At 42.0% G+C, this 26,976-nt stretch overlaps 1 protein-coding gene across 1 annotated transcript; it reads right to left on the minus strand.

Moving 5' to 3' along the window:
- On the minus strand, window positions 1–26,976 carry oprm1 (opioid receptor, mu 1; the record flags this gene model as incomplete). The annotated part of the gene is made up of 5 exons (XM_071540497.1): window positions 26,762–26,976; window positions 4,870–5,228; window positions 2,959–3,134; window positions 1,238–1,416; window positions 1–172 (listed from the first exon to the last, which is right to left on the minus strand). Coding segments are annotated over exons 1-5 (1,101 nt in total), but the record flags the coding sequence as incomplete, so codon positions are not given.

Raw genomic sequence — 26,976 nt, forward strand, 5'->3', positions numbered from 1 at the left:
CTGTTGATTGGTCCTGTCTCCTGTGTGTTCGCGCTGTGGGACGGTGCGGCCAACGGCTCCGGCGCGGGACGAATTCTGCAGCTCCAGAACCGAGGGGCTGGGGGTGCAGAACTCACGGAAACAACGCTTGAAGTTCTCATCCAGGAAGGCATAGAGAACTGGGTTCAGACTGCTGCAGGGGGCAAAAACCACCAGCAGGTCATATTCTCCTCCCATATTGTGTCTGTATTTATTTTGGTAGACCCTATCTAAATGAAATGGTGTGTATAATGTCTAGAAACCTATTAGTCAACTTGATAAATCATTGTATAATATCGTAGCACCCAGAACTGGAAAATAATCATCAAAAATATCTGCTATCACTCATCTATAAAAATGTTGTCTATAATGAGCATCCTACATTCTAAGCATAACCTGTGTTATTCCTAAAATTGTGCTTTCCACCTTTTTATCTATTAAACACTGGAATAAAATCTATGCATCTGTCTGAGTAGACAGATGCATAGATTTTATTCCAGTGTTTGTGAATGCAAGGCACCTTCAAAGCAATACCAGTAGACTCTACTGGTATTGCTTTGAAGGTGCCTTGTATTTCTGTCTCTCATTTCTACACTGACTTATCTCATTTTCACAACTCAACTTACCAGCTACTATCCTAACACATATATATAATTCATTGGCTTCACTCTTTCATGTGAGCTAGGCTTTTTTAAGAAACGGAAAAAATGCAGCTACTTTTGTTGGAGGCCGATGGATGCTCTTCAAAAAAACTTAAATTGATGCAGTAAAAACCATGCCAAGTTTTTTGAAGAGCATCCATCAGCCTCTAAGAGTAGCTGAACTTTTTCCTTTTCTAGTTATTTTCAGTTCATGCACCTTGGTTTAAAGACAAAGTTGCGACAGTTAAAAAAATGGACAATGAAATTGAATTTCACTTCTTTCATTGAGGAGTAGTAACCTTAACTAAAGTTGTTTTATTTGCCTAAACTTAACCGGTAGCTAACCTTTTCATATGACAAACAGGTGAAAATTATGTGCTTTTGTCATATAATCCAAATCATGGTATTGTCACATAATCCTTTTGTGGTAGAGGACTATAATCTTCACTAAATTTGTGTCCACAACATTTAATCTGTATGTCAGAGTTTGTGCTCACTTCACAAAATTTAATGAGTCTGTATTAGTGGGGGGGGTGACCAGTGTACACATGCATGTAAAGGCACTGCTGTATGCCGACCTGTTGGTGTAGCCCAGGGCGATGCAGAAGTGCCAGGTGACCGTCTGCAGCAGCGAGCTGGGGATGGTGACCAGGGCCTTGATGATGACGAAGATGTGGATGGGTGTCCAGCAGACGATGAAGACGGCTACCACCACCAGGACCATGCGGGTGATCCGACGCAGGTTCCTGTCCTTCTCCTGGGGACAAGGTGGGTGGCGGAGGAGAGGGAATTAAGGAGAGGAGATAATAGGGTAAGGATGAGGAGAGGAAGAGGAGGTAGAGAAGGAGAGTGGCAGAGGGGATAAAGGGGAGGTAAGAATGAGGAGGTGGATGGAGAGACGAAAAGGAGGGGGATGAGGAGGAGGAGGGGATGATGAGGGGAGCGATGAGGAGAAGATGGAGGAAGAGGAAGAGGGATGATGGGAGGGAGGAGGGCGAGAGGAGGAGGGAGGGGGAGAAAGAAGGGGAATGGGAATGGCCATGGAGGGAGATCAGAGGGAGGAGAAGATAGAAGTAGGAACAAATCATATCTAAAACAACAGGACTTTATTTGTTGTTCTTGTTGCCATGGTGTCTGGTAAATTTTCTATCTATTGACAGGGAAATTGTTGTTAATCTATTGCATTAATAAACATCTGCCACAACCTCAGGCTCAATTGGATTTTACTTAATTACCTTCTCCTTAAATGAGTGTACAGTGTTTACATGCCTGTTCAAGGCCACCTTCTGTAGTACATTATTTTATTGTTAGATAGAATCAGTCACGTATTCAGTAAACGCTGTGGGCACTTCAGCAAGTAGACCCAAGCTTTTCAAGGTTACAGAACAGTAACTAACACTTGTATTTTCATATTCCCATTTGCCACTGTTGTGAAAGCGATTAAAGCCTCAGGCGCAAACTCTAAAATATGAAATATGCATTGTTTTTAGCCAATGGTGTAAGCTCAGGTTTGTAAAGAACAGTGTTACGGCTATATGTGTTCCCTGTGCTGTTTGTCCCTTTTCCTCTCCTGGCTCTATAGCTCCGCCCAGGTCTTCTACACCTGATCAGTCCTCAATGAGGAAAGGAAGGGGTTAAATGCTCCAGGCTCCTGTTCTAGGGAGAGGCTTCTGGTTTGCGGACTGCTGGTCTTGCTGCCTCCCAGCCTGGGATTCTATTGAGTGTTGTTGTTATCTTTTGACGGTTGTTTGTAGTCTTGATTTAGTGTCTTGGTTGTTTTGTATGTTTTTATGTTAATAAATCCCATGACTTGGGTGGGGTGTAACTACAGGGGGCTCGTCCGGGATAGTTAATTCTGGATTTGTTTGATTAAAACCTGACTTCAGTAAGCCATTCAAGCTAGCTGTGGATGCTTGTGATGTAGGAGCTGGAGCAGTCCTTCTCCAGGATGACTCCATGGAGTTAGAGCATCCTGTGTGTTACTTCTCTAAGAAGTTCAAGAGTTATGAACAACTTTATTCCACCATTGAGAAGGAGGCCCTAGCCCTCATCCTTGCTTTGAAGCATTGATGTGTATGTTGGCTCTTCCACTTTACCTACTGTGGTTTATACTGACCACAACCCTTTGGTTTTCCTCTGTAGCATGATTAACTCTTTTCCCCCCGTTCCCCTTTTGGTTGGCAATTATTTGTAGATAATAAACCACTTCCTTTTTGCAACTTCATTTTGTTGTCAGTGTCCCTTTATGTTACCTCCCTCCGAGCCAGGGTCGTAACAAACAGCTTCAGTTTGTTCCTACCTTGGAGCCAGAGAGCATACGCACGCTCTTGAGCCGCAGGATCATGAGGCCGTAGCAGACGGTGATGATGAGGACGGGCATGATAAAAGCAAAGATGAAAACGCAGATCTTCAGCAGGGTCTCCCAGTACCAGGGTGGGTGGGGGAAAATCAGCGTGCAATCAATAATGCCAGAGGCTGCGTATTGGGTGGGGAGAAATACATGCACAGGCACGCAACACAGGTGTACAGACACACGAACACACACACACACACACACACACACACACACACACACACACGTGAGAAAAACGATGACTAGGTGTTTTATAAACTCTGTTTTCACATCTAGCTCCGTTCCAATTACCAGCAGTTCCAGATGATGGCACTTGTCTCAGGATAGTTCTGTATGAAATATCTGCCTTTTAATCTGGTTTTACACAATACATAGTATTTCTATGCATAGTCCTTTTTTTCTCTGTCCATACTCTAAGAATACAATGTGGATTTATTTTCTCTCTGAACCTTCTGGTGATTTTTATATGTGATTACATTGCATTGGCCATCAAAGGTTGCCACCACCATGTCACTCCCATCAAAGCACCAGAGGAAATATACCACAGGTTCATGTCTGTCTTATGCTGTCCTGCATGAATGAAGCTTCATGTGCTTACTATCAAATAAACTAAACAGAGCTTGAATATACTCTGCACCTTAGAGCTGAAGACAACAACATGTTTAAGCTCCAGCCTCCCCCAGAGTGTCGACATGACAGTAGCAGCGATTCTCTCATTACTCTCACTCCTCCATACCCAGAGTGCAGGAATCACGCCTCAGTAATTTCACTGGCAGTTTTCCCTCCATTATCACTGCAATTATACAGACAGGCCCCGTCAGAGAGGCCTGTTTGCGCGGGGAGCTCTTTGACTATGCTGACATTTGCATCAGTCACCTGGTATATAGCATTTTGTCTAACTGTATTAAACGGTTCTTGTGCACAATTACACGGAAAAACTTAAACGACTCTCCCAGCCTGTCTCCTTTAATGGAAGCTGTTAGAGTACATAATTACCATTTTACCCTGAAATGCAGTGGGTGAACCGAAAGTGGTTTTTTCCTGTTCTGTGCCTGTTCTACAGTCTTTTGAACTCATACTGTATCAAGGATATCATAAGAAAGGTAGTCTTTTCACACTCCGCTGGGTTAAGGTTTTCAGGTTTTTCATGCAGCAGCTGCTACTCAACAAGCGGCGGGTGATTACTGCCTATCCTTCCACCATTTGAATTTGCTCTTCACATCTAAATCTGTTAGATGAAATATACACTACCAGTCAAAAGTTTGGACACACCACATTTTTCTATATTTTTACTATTTTCCACAGTTTAGAATAACAGTGAAGACAAACTATAACACAAATGGAATTATGCAGTGACTGAAAAAGTGTTAAACAAATCAAAACTATCTTATATTTTAGATCCTTTAAAGTAGCCGCCCTTTGCCTTAAAGGCAAAGGCTTTGAAAGAAATTCATACATAGGCATCAACTTCACTATTTATATTTGTCTAAAAAACAAATTTCAAGCATTTAAGCATAAGCCTTTAGATTAAAAATGGCTGTAAGATAATGAAAAGCACAGTACATTCAATCAGGTGTGTCCTAATTTTTTGACTGGTAGTGTGTATGATCGGCAATAAAATTGTGATTTTCTAAATGTTTCCATGTGTTTGCATAATGTTTACATATTTTTTGAAAATACAGGTGTCAAATTATACCTATAAATTCTACATCAAATTATGAGTCAAATAAGTCTACAGGTGTTTTTATGTAAGGTCCACATGCATTTCCACCATACGTAGTGATCACATCTGTGTGTTTGGTGTAGCAGTCAGCAGTGTGGTAATATCTGTCGGTGTGTGTATGTGCACATGCTTACGGCTCTGGTAGGTGACGGTGGTGGAGGCCATGAACATGACAGGCAGCCCGATGGCCGAGGACAGGATCCAGTTGCAGACGTTGACGATCTTAGCGTTGCGCGGCGTTCTGAAGTCCAGCGCTTTGACCGGGTGGCACACGGCGATGTAGCGGTCGATGCTCATGGTGGTGAGCGTGAAGATGGAGGTGAACATGTTGTAGTAGTCGATGGACAGCACCATCTTGCAGAGCACGTCCCCAAACGGCCAAGTCCCCATCAGGTAGTTGACGCTCTGGAACGGCAGCGTGCTGGTGGCCAAGGCGTCGGCCAGCGCCAGGTTGAAGATGTAGATGTTGGTGGCGGTCTTCATTTTGGTGTATCTGGACAGAGGGAGCAGGGAGCAAATCCTACAATATCTCTCCCATTGGTCTCCTAATATAAAACAAGAAATCTGCATGGTTAAAACACCAAATAGGATATGAATTAATGAGTTACAAACCTGAAGGAAATAAATTAGGCTGTGCAGCGCTGTCGGTTGGACTCTGAACAGTATCATACTATAAAGCAAGGAATCTCTGTCTTTATGTGTGTCCTTTGCATATCTCGAGAACCGTTCATCCGATCTACTTCACACTTGGCGGGTGTATTGCTGGGGACCCAAGGAGGTGCAGTGTCGGATTCGACATGCTCAATATTAATAAACTGAATAAACAAGCGGACAGCGCTCTGTGCAGCAGCGGGGCTCAAAGCAAGCGACTGATAGCCTACGTCTACTTTGAACGGGCACAAGACTAGTTTAAAGCAATTTGACGAGTCTCCAGAACTAAGCAATCAAGATGTATGTCGAGTGGGCGAGGTTTTAAGGGATCAATAAAGGAGACGGCACTACCAGAGCACAGGGAGCGTGCCAAGAAATCATTTAAATGTGCTGAGTTTGACACAAGCCCAGTGCATCCAGTGTTTCTGCTTTGGAGAGGACCTTGATCAGTGTGTTGTCTTTTGAACAATGATTTGCAGAACTACATTGCGCAGCTGACATCCCTCCCTTGTTACTCCGGGAAACACGTGCCCTTTCCGTCAGGCGAGAAGAGCTGATCTCCTGGGATGTATCAGGAAAATTTCAGATTTCTGTCTTCAGCTACCTGTCTGGTTCTTAATGGCAATGTGCAGTCCTAAGTCACAAAGAATGTATTGTCCAGACAATCACTTAAACACAGAAAAATGTCCACAATGCACAATCCATCTTGTTACTGGCTCTCCAAATGTCAAACTGCGGGAGCCATCGGGGCACTGAGTGCACAAGAACATATTTATAGGAAGAGGAAACGACAGCATTCCACGAACATTCAATTGCCATGCAGTATGTCATGCTGATGTGGCCTTAACAAATGTGAGCACAAAGTTTCAATGAAATGAGCAATGCGATTGTAGGGTGGCATGACAGCGACTTCAATAGAAAGCATTTGTCATTTTGACATAAAACTTATTTTTGATCTAAGAAATTATTTCAATAACTTCTTACAAGCAAAAAAAAATACAGAATGTCCTAATTCAATAAAGATTTTGTATATTTTATTATATTTTTTATCTAATTTATGTCCCAAAGTCTAGTTTCCAATGCAGTTTTCATGTGCAGTTATCTTAAACAAAATTGAATTAAACAGAGACAAAAGTTGTTGAATTGAAAGAAATTATTGAAATGACTGAATTGAGGCCGCATAAAAGGCAAAAAATCCATGACCTGATTTTCCACCGTACCGATACGAAGGGCAAAGAGAAGCCCGTGTTCAAGCGAACCCACGGCCCAAATCCTCAAGTCTGACCAACTCAAAAGTGTGAATCTTGATCGCGTCTCTTCACACAGTCTGCATGGAGCCCTTGATGAACATAAAAGTACACTTTACACATTTACAGGTGAACCCTTTGATAGCACATAGCCCACACACTTCCTTTAAGAGAGAACATAGGCCAGGAAGAGGGGAAGTGGTAGTTCAAAGAGAATAGATAGTGAAGTGTTTGCAGAAGAAGAGAGAGAGCATGGATCCATTAGGACGGAGAAGTGGATGGAACAGAAGAATGAAGCGGCCCGGCTGTTTAGAGCTGCCGTCAACAAAAACAGACAAGATGTTTAGCCTTCGCTGTCTTCACCACAGTGCGGCAAAGAATAAAGCCGGATCACATCAAAAACATCTAAAATGATCAATTCATCTTGGAAGTCATAACACACAGACCTAAGGACCGACTTCCAAATACTGAAATACGTACAGAGAGCGATCTTAATCCAATGCTGCTTAAGATGGACAGACATTTCTGGGCGATGTGGCCTCCCAAAGACTCCACAATGTTCCGGAGAAAAATGTCATGAAACTTTATTAATATATATTTATGAGTGAAAATGGAGTGAAAAGTTCAGACGCAGCCTGCAGCGTGTGTGTCCATGTCTCTGAGCGTTTGATTATTACGAGTGATATATGGCATTCTGGTGAGGGTGATTTTTGTTTTTCATAATGTTAAATGTGGGTGGGATCTCCACAGCCAGAGCCCACAGTGAGGTCAATATGCCTGCAGGCTATTCATCAGGTCCGCGGAACGGCAGTATACGTTAATTAAGTCGTCAACCCAACTAATTAAACTTGCCAGGAGTCCGAAGATTGTGCCGGTGAAAAAGCTATCAGGTTTCCCTTGTTAATTTAGCACTCAAGATATTCTTGAGTGCTAAATATTCTAGACATTTTTCAATTTAGGTGATATGTAATTCAGTCTATTTTCTTCTGACCCCAGGATTTAATTAATTTCCAAAGCACAATAGATAGATAGATGGATAGATGGATAGATGGATGGATGGATGGATAGATATATAGATAGATAGATAGATAGATAGATACACAGACAGATATAGACAGAGAGAGAGAGATAGATAGATAGATAGATAGATAGATAGATAGATAGATATGTAGAGACACAGACAGACAGATAGATAGATAGAGAGAGAGAGACTTTATTAGTTCCCGAGGGGAATTTTGTCTTGGACATAGACGTGCTGGGAAAAACAATACAATCAGTTTCACATATACTGATATGTATATACAGAAAAAACCCAAATACGTGTCGCTTGCCAAGTATTCATTCACACTCCTCCGACTCGCATTTGTCCAATTCCAGTGCTAAATCTCAGTGGACATCTCTTCAGCTGCATTATATATTTGCTTTGTACTGTAATTTTATTGACAGCAGAACCAAAAAAGCTCTTGTATCCACTGAGCTTGCAGGTGGGCAACCTGTATCCGTTCCCTGGCGGCATCAACTCACACTCCGTATAAACAACGTGAGACGGGTGAGAGGGTGATTTTTCTTGCCCGCCTAAACCACCATTTCCTCGAAAAACCTCCTGAGGCGAAAGAGGGGGGTGGAGGGCTTAGACATTTCCCTATAGTAAGGTTATGGTAATATCACGGATACACAAAAGCGATGGTAATATATTACACCCCCCAACACACACACACACACCTCCCCACAGGGCCTTCATATTATTAAATCCCAACTGTCATCCTACCACTGGTGTAATTCACTTCTGTTTGTTTAAGCGCTCTCCTCAATAATCCCAAATCCTCTTAAGAACCAAAGATGACAGTTAGTTCATTAAATTCTGATTAACTTCAGCACCAACAGCTTAGTGCATTTGTTGTTTCTGGGGTTTTATTTGCACAGGGATCATCGTCACACCTGAAGATGCAGTAAAAAAAAAAAAAAACCCTATCACCCTACACTTTGAAACTGAGCGGTGCGCTGCAGCTCGTGGTAATTTCCAACATCCCCTAATTGACTGTGAGACTGTCATTAACGTGGCTTCAGATAATAGCTCTTGTTCCTCCTGTGTGTTGCATCGGAGGGGCTTACGACCCTACCAGGCCCCTGTCCTGCTGTACGGGGGGTGAGCGGCCTCGTCCCTACTATATAAATTAACAGGACTGCCGAGGGTTTTTTTATTTATTTATTTATTATGAGTTTTCAACCTTAATCTAATGCATGCCCTTGAGGCTCTGTCACACTGTTCACCCATTTATCGTTGACATGTTTTTATTACACTGCGTGGCACAGAGGGCACAACTGCGAGGCATTGTTAGCCTTTTTAACCAGCGTTGTGTTGTTGTGAAACCTGACGTGTTTCTATATATAGAAACAGACAAATTAAATTAAAATCTGTGTTTCACTCTAAAATGTTATATTTCTCTGTTGGGATTTGAGATTTGAGATTTGAGATTTGAGAAGTTATTAACTGTCGTTCATTGCTCAATACTTAAAAATAGAGATGATATAGTGGTAATCCCTGAATCCCTCTCTTTTTTGGTGACATCTTTGCTGATAATCAGTCAGCGTTTTTGCACTGAACTTCCAGAGATCACCTGTCAATCAATCAGTGTGTCCAGTACTGTGATGTCTTTTTCCTCAGATTTTCTGTTGATGAAGTTTGAGTTCCTGTAGGTGGCGCTCTTGTCCTTGTCTGTTGAAGCATGGAGGCTATTGTTGCTCATGCTAACTATCCAGTTCTTCTTCTATTTATTCCAAACAAACCGTTGTTGTTACCGCTGGAAACATAAATCAATTCCTGTGTGCAAGGTGATTTTTCCCGGAAAAGAGCTACCAGATGCCGGGTGTTTAGTACAGCAAATTTGCTATATATATTAAAATGTCACATATTATTACTTTAAAATGTTATAAAACTTGTAAGCAAAGACCTTCAGATAACTAATAAATTCAGTAAAATGTATTTTCATGCCAGCAATCATTTCATAAATGTCAGCTGCAAATGGATATGGATCTCCTCTGGACCATATCTCTCAAACTTTATACTTGTGGCCCCCTTCATTCCATATTAACATTAGGAAAGAACTTTGCCTCATTAAACGTCAGTAAACAAACAACAAATAAATATCTTTACAACGGCCACAACCATGAGATAATCAACCAGATTAAGTGAGAGAAAGAGAAAGTCAGAGCGAGAGTGAAGCCACAGAGAGAAGGGAGTAATTGACCATCTGCGAAGATAAAACTTTATTCCTCTCCTTCTGTGAATAAACAACTCTCGTCAATAGAAATTGCTCCATCTGCCTCTAAACTATCTTGACTCGTGCTTTCCTGGATCACCGGAGCACAGAAGCGGCAAATAAATGCACAGTAATGGACCTGTGAATCGTTCAAAACAGTCGATTCAATGACATCATGTATAATTCATAGCTCTCCATCAATCCATTAGCTGTGGCTCCCACCTGGGGGTTTAGATGCTTTCTCAATTCTGCTAATTCTCATCTGTCTTTATTTCCCCTTTAATGAGAAAAGCAGATTTGATAATAATGGTAAATTATCCCTGAGACGGTTCTGACAAGAAACTGATTTTACAAACTCATCATATGGGCTCCCTGTGGAGGGAGGGAGAACGACAGAAAGAGAGAGAGAGAGAGAGAGGGAGAGAAGATGAATGCTAATCTTACAGATTATCACCCAACATGCATTATTCAAACATTCAAATCATTTGACACATATGCAGATCACAAATAATTATGTCAGTAAAGGAGTTTTAAATACATTTCCATGAATAGAAAATTAAGGTCTAAAGACAGGAGAGGACAGTTGGGGAATTGTAAAATTCTTTGGTGTTCTCTGCTGGATTTTAAACCCAAAATAATCTTCTTCTATGTAAACACTGTATGACTGTTTACGAAAACAAAATGATAATACCGTCTAGCTTGGCTCACCACTGAGCTCATCTATTGTTCATATTTGGTTTTGTAGATCAGTGGAACATAGAAGCAGCTATTTAATTGGTAATTATCCTTTTGAATGGGACTGATTTCCTGTTTTGGGACTTTGCAATGCTGATCCAAAAAAAAAAAAAGGAAGAGTGGGCAGAGGCCTGTTTTTCATGGTATGCTGTTTCAGAACACTATATGTGTAACCCACTGCCTATACTGTCTGTCCTTTGTTGCTGTTATCCATGTATGTGTGTCAGTGTGTACTGTGTAAGCATCGTCATTGTTGGTATGTCTCTGCACCATTATCACCAAGAAAAATTCCTGTTGCACTTGGCAAAAAAAGTAATTCTGACCCTGATGTTTTATCCACTCAGAGTGTAAATGATTGTGCTGATTCTTTTGAATTTTGATGACACACATCATCATATTTCCCACATACTTGTTACCTCCGCCAAGAAGGTAATGTTTTCTCCCGCGTCCGTCCATCTGTTAGCAGGATATCTCGAAAAGTTGGGCACGGATTTGCACAAAACTTGGTATGAAGGTTGGTTATTGGCCAAGGAAGAACTGATTAACTGTTCATGTCGATTGACCAAAACAGGGTGCGGTGGTGGGCGTGGCATATCACCAAAAGGTGCGTAACTTCCTTGCAGGGTGTTGTCAGACATGGCGGAGGTCTGTGCTCTACTGAACACTAAGTGGAGCAGAAAGGTCTCACTCTGAAACAGCATTTACACCATGAGACACTTAAACTCTCCACTGACACCAATACTAATGAAATTCTGTTAGGTGCAGTGTGTTTGAGGTGGACCAGGGCGGTTAATACTGAGAGAGTGACGGACATCAACACCCATGGGACTATGAGGCAGGGAAAGAAAATGCAAATAGCGCAGTGCTATTGACACCAGTGTCACTGCAAGGTTCTGCCTACACAACATGTCCCTGTTTAATGGGGAACGGTCCGCTGCATGAAGGCATTCAAAGCGCATGAATATCAGTTTCAAACAATTAAAAGATGATTGTTTGCACATATTAAGACCTTGCCTCACCATGGCAACGTGACCAGGCAGAGGAGAATCTCATTTTTGGTTGAAGATGCAATTACCTAGCGTGATTCTCATAATGAACACAATGATGATGAAATGTCTCTGTACTGAAAGTGAACATTTACTGTAATATTCATAGACCTGGGGACATACTTAGCATAATGTTTCCGTGGGAAGAACAAGCTTTAATGAGGCAGTGACAAGGAATTGTTTTTATTTCTGTGTGGTCAAAAATGTTTGTGCGTTTCATGTTTTCTGAAGGTTTGGTGTCAGTTAATGTTTATATTCCTTCATTTCCATTAGCTGATGCTGTATAATGAGTTCACAACCTCTGCTCTTGTACAATACAATAACAATAGACCCTAGAGTAGAATGTTCGCACAAACCTGGCTCAATTAAGTGTAATTTAGTTTAGTTTAGATTAGCTGCATGATGATAAAACACAGAAGCAAAATGATTGAAAAACCCATAAAGAAGAGATGCAATTATTAATTTTTGCAGATGAGGTGAAAAAAAATGAGGGGCTTATAAAAAACATAATTGGATTGGGATTTATAAGAGGTTTCCAGCTGCAAGAGGCTCATTCCCTGCCTGCTCGTTGTTGGTTGACCTCAACTAAACAACAACAACTAATCTACTCCGCAGCACAACTAAAAATCTGAACTGATAACTCTGGAATGCTCACAGACATACAGAGAGACGGATAACATGGCCGAGCGGTTAGCGCTACCCTACAAGTACCAGGATGTGCCTTGTTTATCTATATTTAGAATGAGCCTGTTGTGAATCAATAGACCTGTCACCGAGTTCAACGGTTGGGGTCGAGCTGAAACCTATACACTTGTAGTAAACAGTTTGGAACAGACTTGGCTTCATTTTCATGGTGTTACAAAGCAAGTATACAGCAAAGTAAACTATATAATTCATCATCAGCCTGCAAAGCTTGCCAGTTTTTGTGTGGCTGAGTGTTTGATTCATAGATAGCAGTGGGAGCAGATTAACTATTAGGTCTTGGTTACAAAAACAGAGACTGTTCATGTGCACACAGACATCTTTAAGCCTCTGGCCTCAACCATAACACTGTCCATGCACACTGTGGGGAGCATGATGGATTAGGACACACGCGTGTGACTGTGCACATGTGTGTGTACTTCTGACCTGGCTTATGTGTGTGTGTGGTTGTTAGCGATTCCAATACCGATGGCGACATTTGTCTGCACTTTTTAACTTTATAAAGAAGGTATAATAGCTTTCTAAAAGTATAACACAAATGTGTATTAAACCTTAAGGTATTAATATACTTTATTTAATGTAAAACGTCCAATAAGTAAAGGTTATGTGTCCAAGTGACAAGAACAGTAGGTGCAGAGCGAGTGATAAAAGATGCAAAGGTGATTGATGATTGTAAAGCACGGCTGCATACTGGGTTTTACCATCGAATGATTCTCCTTCAAAACCCTAAAGCAAATGTAAAGATGTTAAAAATCACCTTAAGGTGCTTAGGGCTGACATTATGTTCGGTATTTTCTTGGTGCATTAGGAGTATGGTAGATCCTGATAGTGATTTATATGAAAAAGGCCAAAACTGACTGCCAATGTGTCCAGGGAAACATGATGATATTAGCAGCAGCAGACATTTTGTCTGTTACATTGTGGCTGCAGCCAGTGTCATCCATCCAGAGACAAGCACAACAGCACAAATATCTGTAATATGTCCCAGCCTGAGGTCACAAAAGAAGAGACACTGCAAAATCGAATGAATAGCAGGAGGCATTGGCATTTATTGCTAGATAAAATAAGATATGTTTTATCTTTTCTATCATTATGACAATTGGTACAAATGGCATTCCTATTGCGTTTTTATAATGTGTTTTTATTGTTAACCCTGTCTTCCATTATGGGACAACATGAATTGAAGTGAATTAAAATTTGTTTCTGGGAAACTCACTTGGATGTAATTTCAGTAAATGGAAGTCAGAAAATAGAGAAAAAGCCCCAGAGTGCTGAGATGCTACTACTGCTACTACTACTATACTAATACTAATACTAATACTATACTAATACTAATAGTAATACTTATAATAATAGACTTTATTTACATAGCATCTTTCATACAAAATTGTAGCCCAAAGTGCTTCACGTAATAATCAATTAAAAGCAGGAAAAATATACCAAAGTTAAACATAAATACTTTAAAAAAAAGTAAAATTTAAGTAAAGTAAAATAGCTGATGCAAAATAAAATAACAGGTTACTAAGAGTAAAAATTAACATAAAATCTATGTACATAGAATAACCTGAATTTAAAAAACACGTCTTTAACTTATTCTTGAAAATACCAAGAGAGCTTGCCACTCTGAGATCTTGTGGGAGGATTTTTTTAGGGACTTCAGCGGCGTAAAAACAAACCAGTGTTCTTGTGTAAATCCTTTGGATCATCTAATAAAAAAAGTGGAGGACCTCAGCGCTCTGACAGGGAAATAAAATTATAAACGATCTTTGATGTATGAAGGTGCCAGGCCATTTACTGCTTTATAGACAATTAAAAAAACTTTAAAATAAGATTCTAAAAGACACAGGTAGGCAGTGTGGTGTAGCCAGTACTGGAGTCATGTGTTGTCTTTTTTTGTTAACATTTTTGCCGCAGCACTCTGAATAATTTGTAATTTATCTATAGATTTTTTGGTAGCCCAGTAAAAAGAGAGTTACTGTAGTCCAGTTGGTTTGTGATAAAAGTGTTTATAAGCATTTCTGCTGAGTTTTGAAAAGGTGTCTAATTTTACCAAGACAGCTATTTTGACATTTTTGTGGCCACATTATCATTGCATGACCATAAATGTAACAAGACTAGGTCAAAACCTAGTATATGGCTGGACCGTGTATGGGTGTGCCACGTGCCACGGCCGACCAATGGTGTAACTAACTCCGCTGTAGACTGGTAATATACAGAATAATGGTACGTTCCATTTGAACTGGGAAGTCGGAATTTCCGAGAAAATTTCAACTGGAACGGCCCCTGAAGTCGGATTTCTGACTCAGAAGAACATCGGAAGAATCTCACCAACCCCGACCTCAAAATCCAAGATGGCTTTTCGCGCCTCAAGCTGTAGTAATATACTGTTTATTAGCACTTCTGTCTGATTTGTGTCTCATTAAATCAGTCGTACACACCGTACTGTCCAACTTCTATCTGTAGACATGTTGCTACGGTGTTTGTATGCGCAAAATACCGCGTAATGCGTTGTTATCAACTGGTATTGCTAACAATGGCTAACCTGGCTAGAGCAAACCCCACTTCCAAACTAAATGGTTTTCCGACTTGTTGTACTGGAACGCGGTCAACTCGGGTGTGATGTCATTCCCAGCTCCGAGTTCCGAGTTCCGAGGTAAATGGAACGTAGCGTAACAGTCCACACATCCAAACTGATCTCCGTTCCAGCGCGTCCCGTCTCCTCTCTCCACCGCTGTCCTCTCCACCGCGCTCATGGCCCGCAACGAGCCTCCCGAGCCCCGGACACCCGGTGACGCATCGGCGTCGGGACCCCCGCCGAAATCTCGGCCGGATCACCGGGAACAAATCGGCGCCCAGCTATCGGCACTGGCCGGAACCGTGGCCCCGGGAAACTCCGGGAAGCGTCGGCAATAAGCCCTCGGCGCGCCAAAACCTCCATGCTTGTCTGTGTCTCTCTCCCGACAGAACAGAGGGGTGTCAGGTGGACTGAGCGCGCGCATATGCATCGAAATAAACGGCGATATGATGTAATTGTATAGATTCTACTTTAGCTTCAGTTAGCTTCAGTTAGCTTCAGCTTACATGCATGATATTGGTCAGCCTGCTTACTGTGTGGGAGTAACGGGCTCTCTCAGCGGAGAAACAAGATGGCGGAGAAAACAAAACTTACATTTCTGGCTCTGTGATCCTATGATGTGCCACGTGCCACGGCCGACCAATGGTGTAACTTCATCACTCAGTCAGTGACAGACATTCGCGTTTATAGGGCTGGCCCCGCTGTTGCGGTCCAGCCAAAAATGGCACAAAGTTACATGGCTTGAAGGCCAGGAAGAGAATTTAGAAAGAAAGAAAGCAAGAAAGAAAGCAATAAAGAAAGCAAGCAAGCAAGAAAGAAAGAAAGAAAGAGAAGAGAGCAACCATTTTTTTTTTCCATTTTCAAGTAAATACCCACTGTGGTTATCAGCTAAAGGGATGCACACTCACTTAAGAAATACAAATAGAACTAAAGAGATTAAGTGATAAAAGCACATAATGACCAAAGAATTGGCACAGCTTCCCAAGCACAACGTGGGGTGATGAGAGGATGATAATGTGTTCTCGTCGAAGGTGGGCCTCCAGTTCTGGAGAAATAGGGACCCGGTAGACAGACGGAAAGACACAGATGGGCAGAGAGAGAGATTAATGGCTTTTCAGACAGTAAAAAGCACTTTCTTTTCTGAACAGGCCACATTAAGCGTTGCCCTTTCTCCTCTCCATCATTAGAAAAACTGTGTTGTCATAGAAACTCTGAACAGATGATAAAACTGTTGTTACCATTAACTTTTTGGATTGAGGTGAAATTAATTTATTGAGGTAGAACAAACAGGCTTTGTGCATGTGTCTGTGTGTGTGTGTGTGTGTGTGAGAGAGAGAGAGAGAGAGAGGATACTGACGGATAGTGATGACATCTGAGTCTTTTAACTGTTTTCTTACTGTATTATTTTTCGTTAACTTCTCAGAAATAATGTTATATATAAATTAATAAATAATCTATATACACTCCCAGTTTGTTACAAACATACTGATACCCACTGAGCTGAGATACTGACACACACACACAGACACACAGACACACAGACACTGATACGCAGCAAAAACAGTGATTGATACTTTTATGTACTGTTAATTACCAACTGTAACAGAAGCTTTGGCAACACTGTTATCTTTGAACATTTATTCCAATAAAGCACATTGAACTGAACTGAGACAGAGAGAGAGAGAGAGAGAGAGAGAGAGAGAGAGAGAGAGAGATGATTTACTGATTAATAAACCTAACACATCGTGGCTGGTTCAAATTGATGAGACGTGTCGGAGTTCACCTCTCCCTCCTCTCCATCCCTTCTTTCTGTCATTCTCTCTCTTTCCCGATTTGTTCCGCAGTTTTGACTCTTAATCTTAATAGAAAAAAATACAGAGAAATCAAAACATCTACACTATAAATCCACACTGACAAAATACTTATGAAAGAACAGAGGGATTTAAGTGTGTGTGCATCAGTGTACATGATGTGTGTGTGTGTGTGTGTGTTTGTGTGTGAAGTGGGCTTGTGACCGGGACATTTTCTCATCTCAATTTGTTTTTAAACTGCTACATCAGATCCGTTCTTCTTTCGCCGCGGTCTGCTGGTTGTGTTGCGCCTATCTACATGTTACCTATGAGTAAGTAAACACATCATTATCTAGTTTTGCTTATTTTTCCATAATCAAGTCAAGTTGTACTGTGAGGAACATTAACCATATAAGCTACATATGACTTTTTTTTTTAGACTGTAGGGCTAAATGGAAGCTTCTCAGCAGCTACCCATAGATAACCTCACCTCCAACATTTATTTAAGTGACATTGTTTTATGTTTCATCTATTTTGTTTACTGACATGGTGATAAATTACTAGGCTAAGCAAAATCTTGGTATTTATATACATTTATATGGCTCAAATACGCAACAGACCGCCAAAAATAGAAGCCATGCGTATCTCAAAGTTGTGGCTCCGATCCATCTCCATTTCAGATCCGGCAACATGCTGCGTGTGTGCGGACAGTGGAAGCCTGCTCCATGTGTGTGTGTGTGTTTGTGTGTGCATGTAGTGCACGTGGCATGTAGGACATTCGTGCATTCATGTGTATGTGGACCTGAGACGGCGTACCAGGCTCTATGAGAGATTTCGGGCAGGAGTCCTCCCTGATATTGATTGAAGCTGCCTGGCTTCAGCTTGACAACACACATTTCCTCAGCTGTCACAGAGCAGCTGCTGTGGCTCACATACACACACACAGAAGCAAACACACACACACACACACACACACACTGGCAGATGAGTGGAGAGGCTGAGCAGTGCTAAATCCGAAAGTCAGATAGACAGACTGAGTAACTTACTGAATGACAGACAGAGAGACAGACAGACTGACACATGAGACAGAAACCCAGCTTGTGCAGTATATCTATGAGTCTGTCTGACTCATAGATATACTGCACAAGCTGGGTTTTGATGCTCAACGGCTCGCATAGATGCACACACACACACACACACACTCACACACCACACACTCAGAAATATTCACAGACACACACAAACAAGAACTTATACCATATGTACACACACATGCACAAGCTCACACACATTTCCTACAAAGGTTTTATTTGCTGCCACTGAAGTGTTTCATTTTTATTTACAGAGGATTCAACAATTTCAGATCTTCAACATGGTTTGTGAGCAACAAAAATGACATTACGTGATGTTGGGTTATATAGCGGAGAATTGTCTTCATGGACTAAGCATTCCCACACCAGGAAACAGATGTGATCCAATTTCTCCTCTTCTCAGTGTCCTTTGCAGATCCACCACTAGCCAGCCGACAGGGAAATTACCCCAGAAGTACATCATCAGGTGACATATTGGAACATTCCTGCCTGGCCTGAGTGGCATATTGATTTAGGGTGATCAATATCCATGAACACAAACACAGTGGGATCGAAACTCAGCAAATTGATCGCAAGTCTTCGGCAACAGAGTCATAACACAACACTACCACGCGTGTGCACGCACTTACACACACACACACAAACTGATCAAAGTGGTCATACAAGTTGCCTGGGAATTATAATATTAATAATAATAATAACTTTTCTTAACACAAGTTATAAAGTGCTTTACAGGAATAAAACAAATGACAATAAAAATGGGATGAGAATAAAAAGAAACAATTTAAAAGACCACAGCACTAAGAAGGTTTATGAAAAGGCTATAAAAAAGAATTGATAACAAATAATCAGTAGACACTTCATACAAGACCCCCCCCCCCCACACACACACACACACACTTCTCACTTCCCTCTTTCTCTATCTGCTTCCTTGTCCTCTCATTAAAGGAAAAATCCAGCCTTACATTACATACACAATACATTCAAGGACGTATGAGGGAAAGTGGCTACACCAGTAGATAACAACACTTGATGACAAAAATACATTCAAGGACTTATTTTCTCATCAAGTGTTGTTATCTACTTTTTTGGTGTACCCACTTTCCCTCAACCTGCCTCGTCTACTTCTGCTACTTTCAACAACCCCCCAGATAACAGGCGTGAACTTGTTACCTTCAGCTATAGGTGTAACTGTAGGTGGAGAAAGCAATTATAGCTATAGTGATGGCATAGCATGAGCAAGTTTTTTCAGTTGAGAAAAACCGAAAGACCCACTCCTTATGCAATGTAACATGTCCTGTGGCTGCATTGCATTATGGTCTATTGAGGCTTTTGTCAGTGGAGACATTGGTGGCTCTTCCTCTTGCACAATGGATTTCTCCCTGTATGATTGTTGAACATCGGTGTAAGTAAGGCTCTTGCTCTTTGATTCTGAGGGACTGACACCAAAACCTGACATTCACTGTTGATGTTTTAGACCGCTGTCTCCTAATCCAGTCCTCCAGTACCAGCTCCAGCTCTACTCTTGCAGACCTGATCCAATTAAGGGCTTAATGCTGATTGGTTGAGCAGCAGAAGCAGGGCTAGCATGAGTGTGTAGCCCTTAATTGCATCAGATTTGCAAGAGTAGAGACGGAACAAAAATGGAGAACCGCATAGTTAGTTAACCATAGGAATAAGAAAAATACATCACCAAACAACAAAATGAGCCTAGAAATGCAAAGTACATCACCAGTAGCTGGATTTTTCCTTTAACAATCAAAAGCCAAACTTGTCATAGTTGAATTGTGCTTGGTTTGTTTTGCAAAACACTCCAAAATGGAACCATTTACATCAAAATCACAATCACAATCACAATGACACAATCATGAACTCCACATGTTTTTCCAAAGCAGTATTCACATATTCAACAACTACTGTATCTTATTTTGCCCATGAGTTTGACAATCACTATTCACTTCATCCTGATTGACTCTGTAATGGTTTTCCATCTCCAGAGCTATGGTGAAAAGGAAGAGGAAACCAATTTAGGCCAAGCCCTCCACCTCAGTAATGCTGGTAATGGGAACAGGACCTCAAGAGCCTGAAGACTTCAGCGGCTTGTTGCTTAGGAACACCATTGTTAGTGTACATCTTCTGCTGTGTGTCTCTCTGTGCCCTTGGCCCCAGTCTTCACCCACAAGTACAATATTATTCCACATCACAGTGAAAAGGTGCAGCAGTTCAGCGTTAAACCTGCAATGAGCCGGTCTTCAAATGAGTTCACGGCCAATCGTAATCACTTCCTCATCTTGTTCAAATGTTTTTATTGACTCAAAAACATCTTTGGCTTTTTCTTCATGCCAAAAAAGCAACAATGACCTGGAAATGATGTTCTGTCAACCCACGTTTGAAAGGAAAAAATATTATTATTTGTTACAATGCAGGATGGGGGATGTAACAGACTCGTCAAAATCATCTTTATAACAAATCTCTGATACAGTCTGAGGTTTTGAAAGGCCAGTCTTGGAGAATAAAGAGATGTGTAACCTGTCAAAGACTATAAAGAGTGGAAGCAGGGTAAGTGTGTGAGTCACTTTGTAAATGACAGATGGACAAAAGAGCCAAGAGCTGCCATCAATCATCAAGTGCAGAACAAGACAAAATCTTTGTCCTTCACTCACTCCCTCTCTCTCTCTCTCTGTCTCTCTGTCTGTCTCTCTCTCTCTCCCATCATCTGCCGTCATAATCTTTTATCTAGACAATACCTGGCAGTGATTTTCACTTCATTGATCGGACAAGTGATTAACTTTTATCTTCACTGTGATTTATACTGTTAATGTGTCCACAGCCAAGGTCTGTCAAATCTGATGACCTTAATCCACATCAAAATTAGACATTAATTATCTATCACTCCATGTTCCTTTCTTTGTTTCTTTCTTTCTTTTGTTCTGCTGGTTTTAACAGGACATTTGTTCATGTTGAGACCCTTGTGTCCCACTTCCGCTATGCACAGCACTTGCATTGCAGTATAGAGGTGAAACTCTAGAAAAGTTTTGTCCCGCATCATCATATTGTAACCAGAATGAAGCAAGCTAGGCTAGCCTGTTGCCCAGTTAGCTAGAACAATAGCGCACACATAATTAATGAGTTGAGCAGTTCCAGTTATTTAATTAGAACAATGCAACAGGCAACGTAAAAAAACAACCTCAATCATAAACTGCCAGGCGCTTGGTACGAAACTTTTAAGAAGGATTCAACATCCCACAGCTGATTCTCAGACTACCCATTCCCGGGCCAAATAAAATAAAAACGAGACAAAAACAAAGCTATAACAGTATGACATTATTAGTTGGTGCACCCAACTTGATGATGCCATGAACCGGGCGACACTTTGCTGCTCCGTTGGCCACAATGTAGCTTGGTACACTAGACCGTTTTGTAGCTTTTTCAGCCCATAATGTGAACACACAGTAAGATTTAGTGCCACGCCGCACATTATTGCAGGCCTCTACTCCAATACATACAATGCCAGTGGCCCCACTGTCCAGCGGTGTTAAGTAGCTCAAAGCAGCTCATTACTCACAGGATGATGAACACACACACACATACACCTGCACACACACACACACACACACACACGGAGACACAGACAAAGAATCCCCTAATTACCTCTTTTCACTTTCTATTCGTAATTGTCTTACGCACAACAAATTAGACCCTGCACCACCTGTTGTGTGGAGATATACACATGCAGCAAGACAAACAACCAGAATTCCCTACCCTCTGCACCCTCCTATACACACACACACACACACACACACGCACACACACAAATGCCACTTTGGGCTGTCAGACTCTTTCATGATGATGATAATTGTCATCATTGAAATTCAGGCAGCCTTTTGGTAACAGCACAATCCAAACAATTAATCTTCATTAATCAGCTGAAAGCCTTAGTGTTGCGGAGGGAGGAGGTTAGGCCCTGAATCAATTTTTCTTGACTCATTTTGCACCGGGTGAGTTTGTCGGTACCCAAAACCAAACAAAGTAATTGCAGCAGAAAACCAAAAGGCGTGCAGCAATTATCAACCTTTTCATTTGTCATTGGTTAACGACGCTGAAGGACAGACACACAATGGCAGTGTGTTGAGCTCTGTACAGCTGTTACAAGGTCACTGCTCTGGTTCTCAAGTGTTTATAGCCAGTGAAGAGGGGAGAGATGGAAATGACGAGCGTGAAGTACTAGTTTACCCGTGCACACGCGCGCACACACACACACACACACATACATAGAGAGATGCAAGGCTGAATGGTAGATGATAGATAGATGTTATTTTTGGTTGGTAAAAAGGTTCGGAGCTGCTGCAAGCACAGATGTTTGCCGTTGGTTCAGTTAATTTACCTTTATAGTTCCTCTGCCTACCGAAACACATTCACATGTTGGATGATCCGACGCTGCCACAGCCACTCTTGCTTACAGCCACGTGTGCATTCATATAAAAGTACAAGCTAACATCTATCATGCATGAGAAAGTACACGAATAGACATGAAGGGCACGTAGTAACCAGGGTCTATTCACTAGCCTGAGCTATTAAAGTGGTCTTTAAAATAAACTCAGTAATCATGAGGGCTTGTTTTTACAGATTTTTTTTTTACAGGTAAAATGCTGTATTGCTTTCTCTAAGATTTCAATTAACACAAGGAGAATTCATGTCATAATTTGTGTTAATGAGGGGAAAGCCATTCCCTTTCATCCCCCCTTCAACGCACCTCCTGCTAATTAGGCTACAAAAGAATCTGGTGAATAAAAATGTAGTCCCTCTAAAATACGAGCTCGCATTTTAGCACCTAGTGTGACCGTTTTCACTGCACAAACATTTGGAAGGCACTTGGAAGCACTTGGAAGGCTTTTATTCCCTGGTCTCCATATGACAATAGCGCGTCGAAAGGCTTCACAGGTTTGTTATTTGAAACTGGGATCGCAGTAATTGCAGTGTCAAGGAGACACTGGAGCTCAGAGACACAAATGAGGGAGCAGCATTAGTGAGGCGAGGATCTGTGACATTAGTCTTGTGAGCCAGATTGCGTTCGACTCTCATATAAACAGCAGGGATACAGATGCAGATGCAATTTGTTTTAATATCAGTGAGCTGGGTCATGGAATTGTACCAATTTCAGGAAATTTTGGTGAACCAAAGAGCAACAGAATGGGGCAAGATCACACATTTTGAACAGCGATTTAGTGTCCGATTGGGACATCGGTTCTGCCACAGGCCAGCAGGTTCATATTTTGGTTGTTGAGAAAAAAAGAGAAGTACTGCCTCTAAGAAGAAAGCCTCGAAAGTTTCAGAAACACAATTCAGGCATAATGTGCCTGGCCGACCAGGTATAGAGCTGGCGGAGGGGGTTTTTGCACACACATCGCACTCAGAATGCCTCACAGTGTTTCCATGGGAACAGGAAGCACTCTGCACCAGTTGCATACTCCCTATGGAACCCAGTGGTGGTTTCTGTTCAACCGAAATTGATTTTTCCAGATGAGCGAGCAGATTTCTGGTCATGTTTGTTTGCACACAAGTTCGCGGATGTTAGCGTGGAGCTAGCAGACGAAGAGAAGGAGGGAGAGAGAGAGAGAGAGAGAATGGTTTATGGCCTTAGGGTTATCATTATCCAGACAGTAAGGGGAAAAACATCTCTCACCCACACTGCTGTCTCTATTTAATCTAGCAAAATTGCATTCACGTCCTGCCCGTTAAGTGGGGACAGAGACTATTACAAGTAAATATCCACGGTGGTCATTAGCTAAATGGATGTACAATCTATCTGAGGGAGAAAGAGAGAAAGACACAGAGACAGACAGACAGACAGACAAATAGTGAGAAATAGAGAGAGAGAGAGAGAGAGAGGTTGATGAATGTTAATGACCTTGATGGATTGTGGGTCTCGGAGGAATGGGACACATCCTTTACCATCCCCTCAATTCCCTTGAAGTCTCATTAGCTGAGCTCAAAAACTTGCAGAAGCCCCTAAAACTTTTCTCGGTCACAAACACACACACAGCAACACATGCCTGCACACACACACACACACACACACACACACACACACACACACACATACATACACACACACACACACACACACGCATACACACACACACCGCTGGTTGTCTGTCAACATCGGGACTGGAGCCCGTTCCATTAACATCCAGGGAAGGCAGAGGGAGGGTGGGGCGTCCTAAATCTGTTCCCACGAAAACAGCCAAGGACGAGGCAGCTAAAGCTTAAGTAATGTCCTCCACCATCTATCATCAGTCTTGTTGACAAACCACCTTAGAATACATAATGAGAACCGATGTACAAACTCATACATCATAAACAGTGTCCCTACGCTTGCCAGATAGCAGCAGACATAGATAATTTATATTCCAAATGGCAAAAGCTTTAAAAAAGAAGTCTGCCTTATTTGACTTCACTTTGTCTCGCTCTGTCTATTTTTTTTCCCCCTTCATTTCAGCGCTATGCAAGTGCCAGAGAAGCGACCTGCCATAAGTCATTCGAGGTACAGCTTGGGTGCCTGTATTTTGTCAGCAAAACGGAGCTATGTGGGGCAGCACTCAAACTGAGGGGAGGGGGTGGGGGGATGGGTGTGGTCTTCCGAAGCAGCATTAGCTCGATGTTGCATCTGCCTTGGAAACAGTGAAGCAGAAAGGTCCCGTACCACCAGTGAGCACTACTGCAAATAGAGAGGGCTCCCTTCACATTAAACTTCCTTTTTACACAGACTGATTTCTCCCCATAAGTAGTGGCATTTCCACTTTTAAAGCTATTGAAGTGCCTGACAAGTTAAATCAAGCAAATCCTCCACTCGTTTAGTCTTTTCATCGATTCTCTCAGACCGGCAGAGTGTGTAATCCCGAGGTGCCGCTCTGCCTGCTGTCCTCCTTCCACCTTTCTCCCTGTTCTCCTCACTTCTTACCTCGCTCATCCTCTCTCTCTCCCTTTTGCCCGCCATCAGTCTTTCTTCCTCAATCCTTTGCCCACATCCAACATCTCACCTGTTTTTTTTCCTCCTCCACCTCTCTATTTCTCCACCATTCTCTCGCTCTTTTGTCCCCTGCTTCCCCTCCTGGTGCCACATCTAGAATGACTTAGCACCACCCAGGGAGCATTCGAGCCAAATGTCATACTTTCTGGTTTAATTTGCAGAAAAGCCACTTCTCCTTTTCCCTCCTGCTCCTTGCGGTGAAAAGCAGAAGTCCAGATTAGTCTACAACCGTTTGTTGTCTCAGCCCATCTCAGTAGGCCTACATCACAGGCACAGCGGGTATTATTCTGTTTCAAAGCAACACACCAGTGTATTTACCCCCCTTGGTTTATGCCATGGCATGTTCTGATCAATTCCTTCAAGCAGTGGGTACGTTTTCTCAATCAATATCAAGGTTGTGCACATGAGAAATGTCACAGATGTACACATGCACACATACAGTAGGCAGGTTAGCCATGATTGATCCAGCCTCTTGCACCAAGAAAATATTACGACCGCCTTCCTCATATTGACTTAGAGCCCCTTTTGCACAATTAATGTCTCCGTTCTCTCAAGGCTCCTTTCTTAACCTGTGTCTTAGCCTTCATTTAAACCACTCCTTCAGGGATAAAAGTTGATTTTCAATGGGTGAACTCACCTGGGTTAGGGTTAGGGTTAACCCTTTTCCTGTGATGATATACTGACCGTTTGAGAGTGTTTGTTTGAGAAAAGTGTGAAATATTCATTAAAAGATGTTCACCTTATTTACATTTGAAGTGATAGTTATCCATGGAATTGGCCTACATACGCCAGAACCATGTGTTACTTTATACAGTCAGTGGCAGAAGCATTGGAACAGTTTATTTTGCTGCTGTCATTGTTGTAGCATGCTGTAAGATGGAGGCCAGTAATGACTATCTGACAGGCTTTCATTCCATCTTTTGATATGAAATTAGTATTACTGGAGCTGAGTCTGCAGTGACAACAAAAGAACGATCTTGTCCCACTGACTCAGTACTTCAGCTATATGCCACTTTGTTTTTTTAGAGCAGTTAAAAAAAAACTTCTAATGGAATTTGCAAAACACTGAAAATGAGTGCAGCCATACCCAGGAAAACAGGAAATGTTTAAGAGTTGAAGTGATATCAGGACATAAGCACTTTACCACTTTGGGACTTCCTATTGCATAACTGTATTTTCTTGTTTAGCAGACACGTGAAAGCAATAGAAAGCATTAAATTACTATGATCATATCACGTCACTGCAACTTCTGGCTTCTGGCATGGACAAGAGAAAGCAATTGGAAGCATTAAAGTTTAACAACGTATTCTTGTGTTTAGTTATGTCTACATTAAATATGGCGTGTGCATAAACCTGTTGTCAGGGATCTGTGTGTGTGTGTGTGTGTGTGTGCATGAGAGAGAGAGAGAGAGAGAGAGAGAGAGAGAGGGGGGGGGGGGGGGGGATCAGCAAGTTATGCTGGTGTATCTATTCCTCGGTTTATATGGATATTAATTATTACAAAATGCCATTAGTGCGCGTGTTTTCGTGCGGCAGCTTTCCCTGTCACTACTACAAAGCCCCATTCCCTCACATGCGCGCCTTGTGCGCGCCGGTGCAACCTGGCGCGAGGTGAGATCGGAGGTATTTTACGCACGACAGCTGAGCTGGCAACCATGTCAACACCACATTCACATGGTCTCCCCCTGCCTCGTGCACAAGCAAGAAACGAGGAGAACCCACAGCAACAGGTTATGAGTCGTATTCCACTCATAGTAATTCAGAGTAAGACAATTCCTGATGCCACCTTTGTGTATAAAACGTAATAATGCGCAATATGCTGAATACATCTGTAGATTTATGACACAATGTGAGACAGAGCCACACGTTACTGTTGTGTGAGTGGTTTGTCTGTCTTACCTGATAATGACATACATGACCAGCACGTTGCCCACGAGCCCCACCACGCACACTATGGAGTAGAGAGCGGTGATGACAATCGCTATGATAACCGGAGTCGTGTCGTCCTCCAGGCTGCTGGGGTGAACGCGGTCCCGGTCGCATCGCGCGTCTATGAGGCTCGTGGTGTTACTGCCGTCGGTAAAGTTCCGACAGTAAGTGTTGTTGTAAAGCAT

The sequence above is a fragment of the Centroberyx affinis genome, unplaced genomic scaffold (assembly GCF_046629955.1).
Source record: "Centroberyx affinis isolate AG114_WGS23_722 - 3 ecotype Tasmania unplaced genomic scaffold, CSIRO-AGI_Caff_v1 ptg003652l_1, whole genome shotgun sequence".
Taxonomy (NCBI): domain Eukaryota; kingdom Metazoa; phylum Chordata; class Actinopteri; order Beryciformes; family Berycidae; genus Centroberyx; species Centroberyx affinis.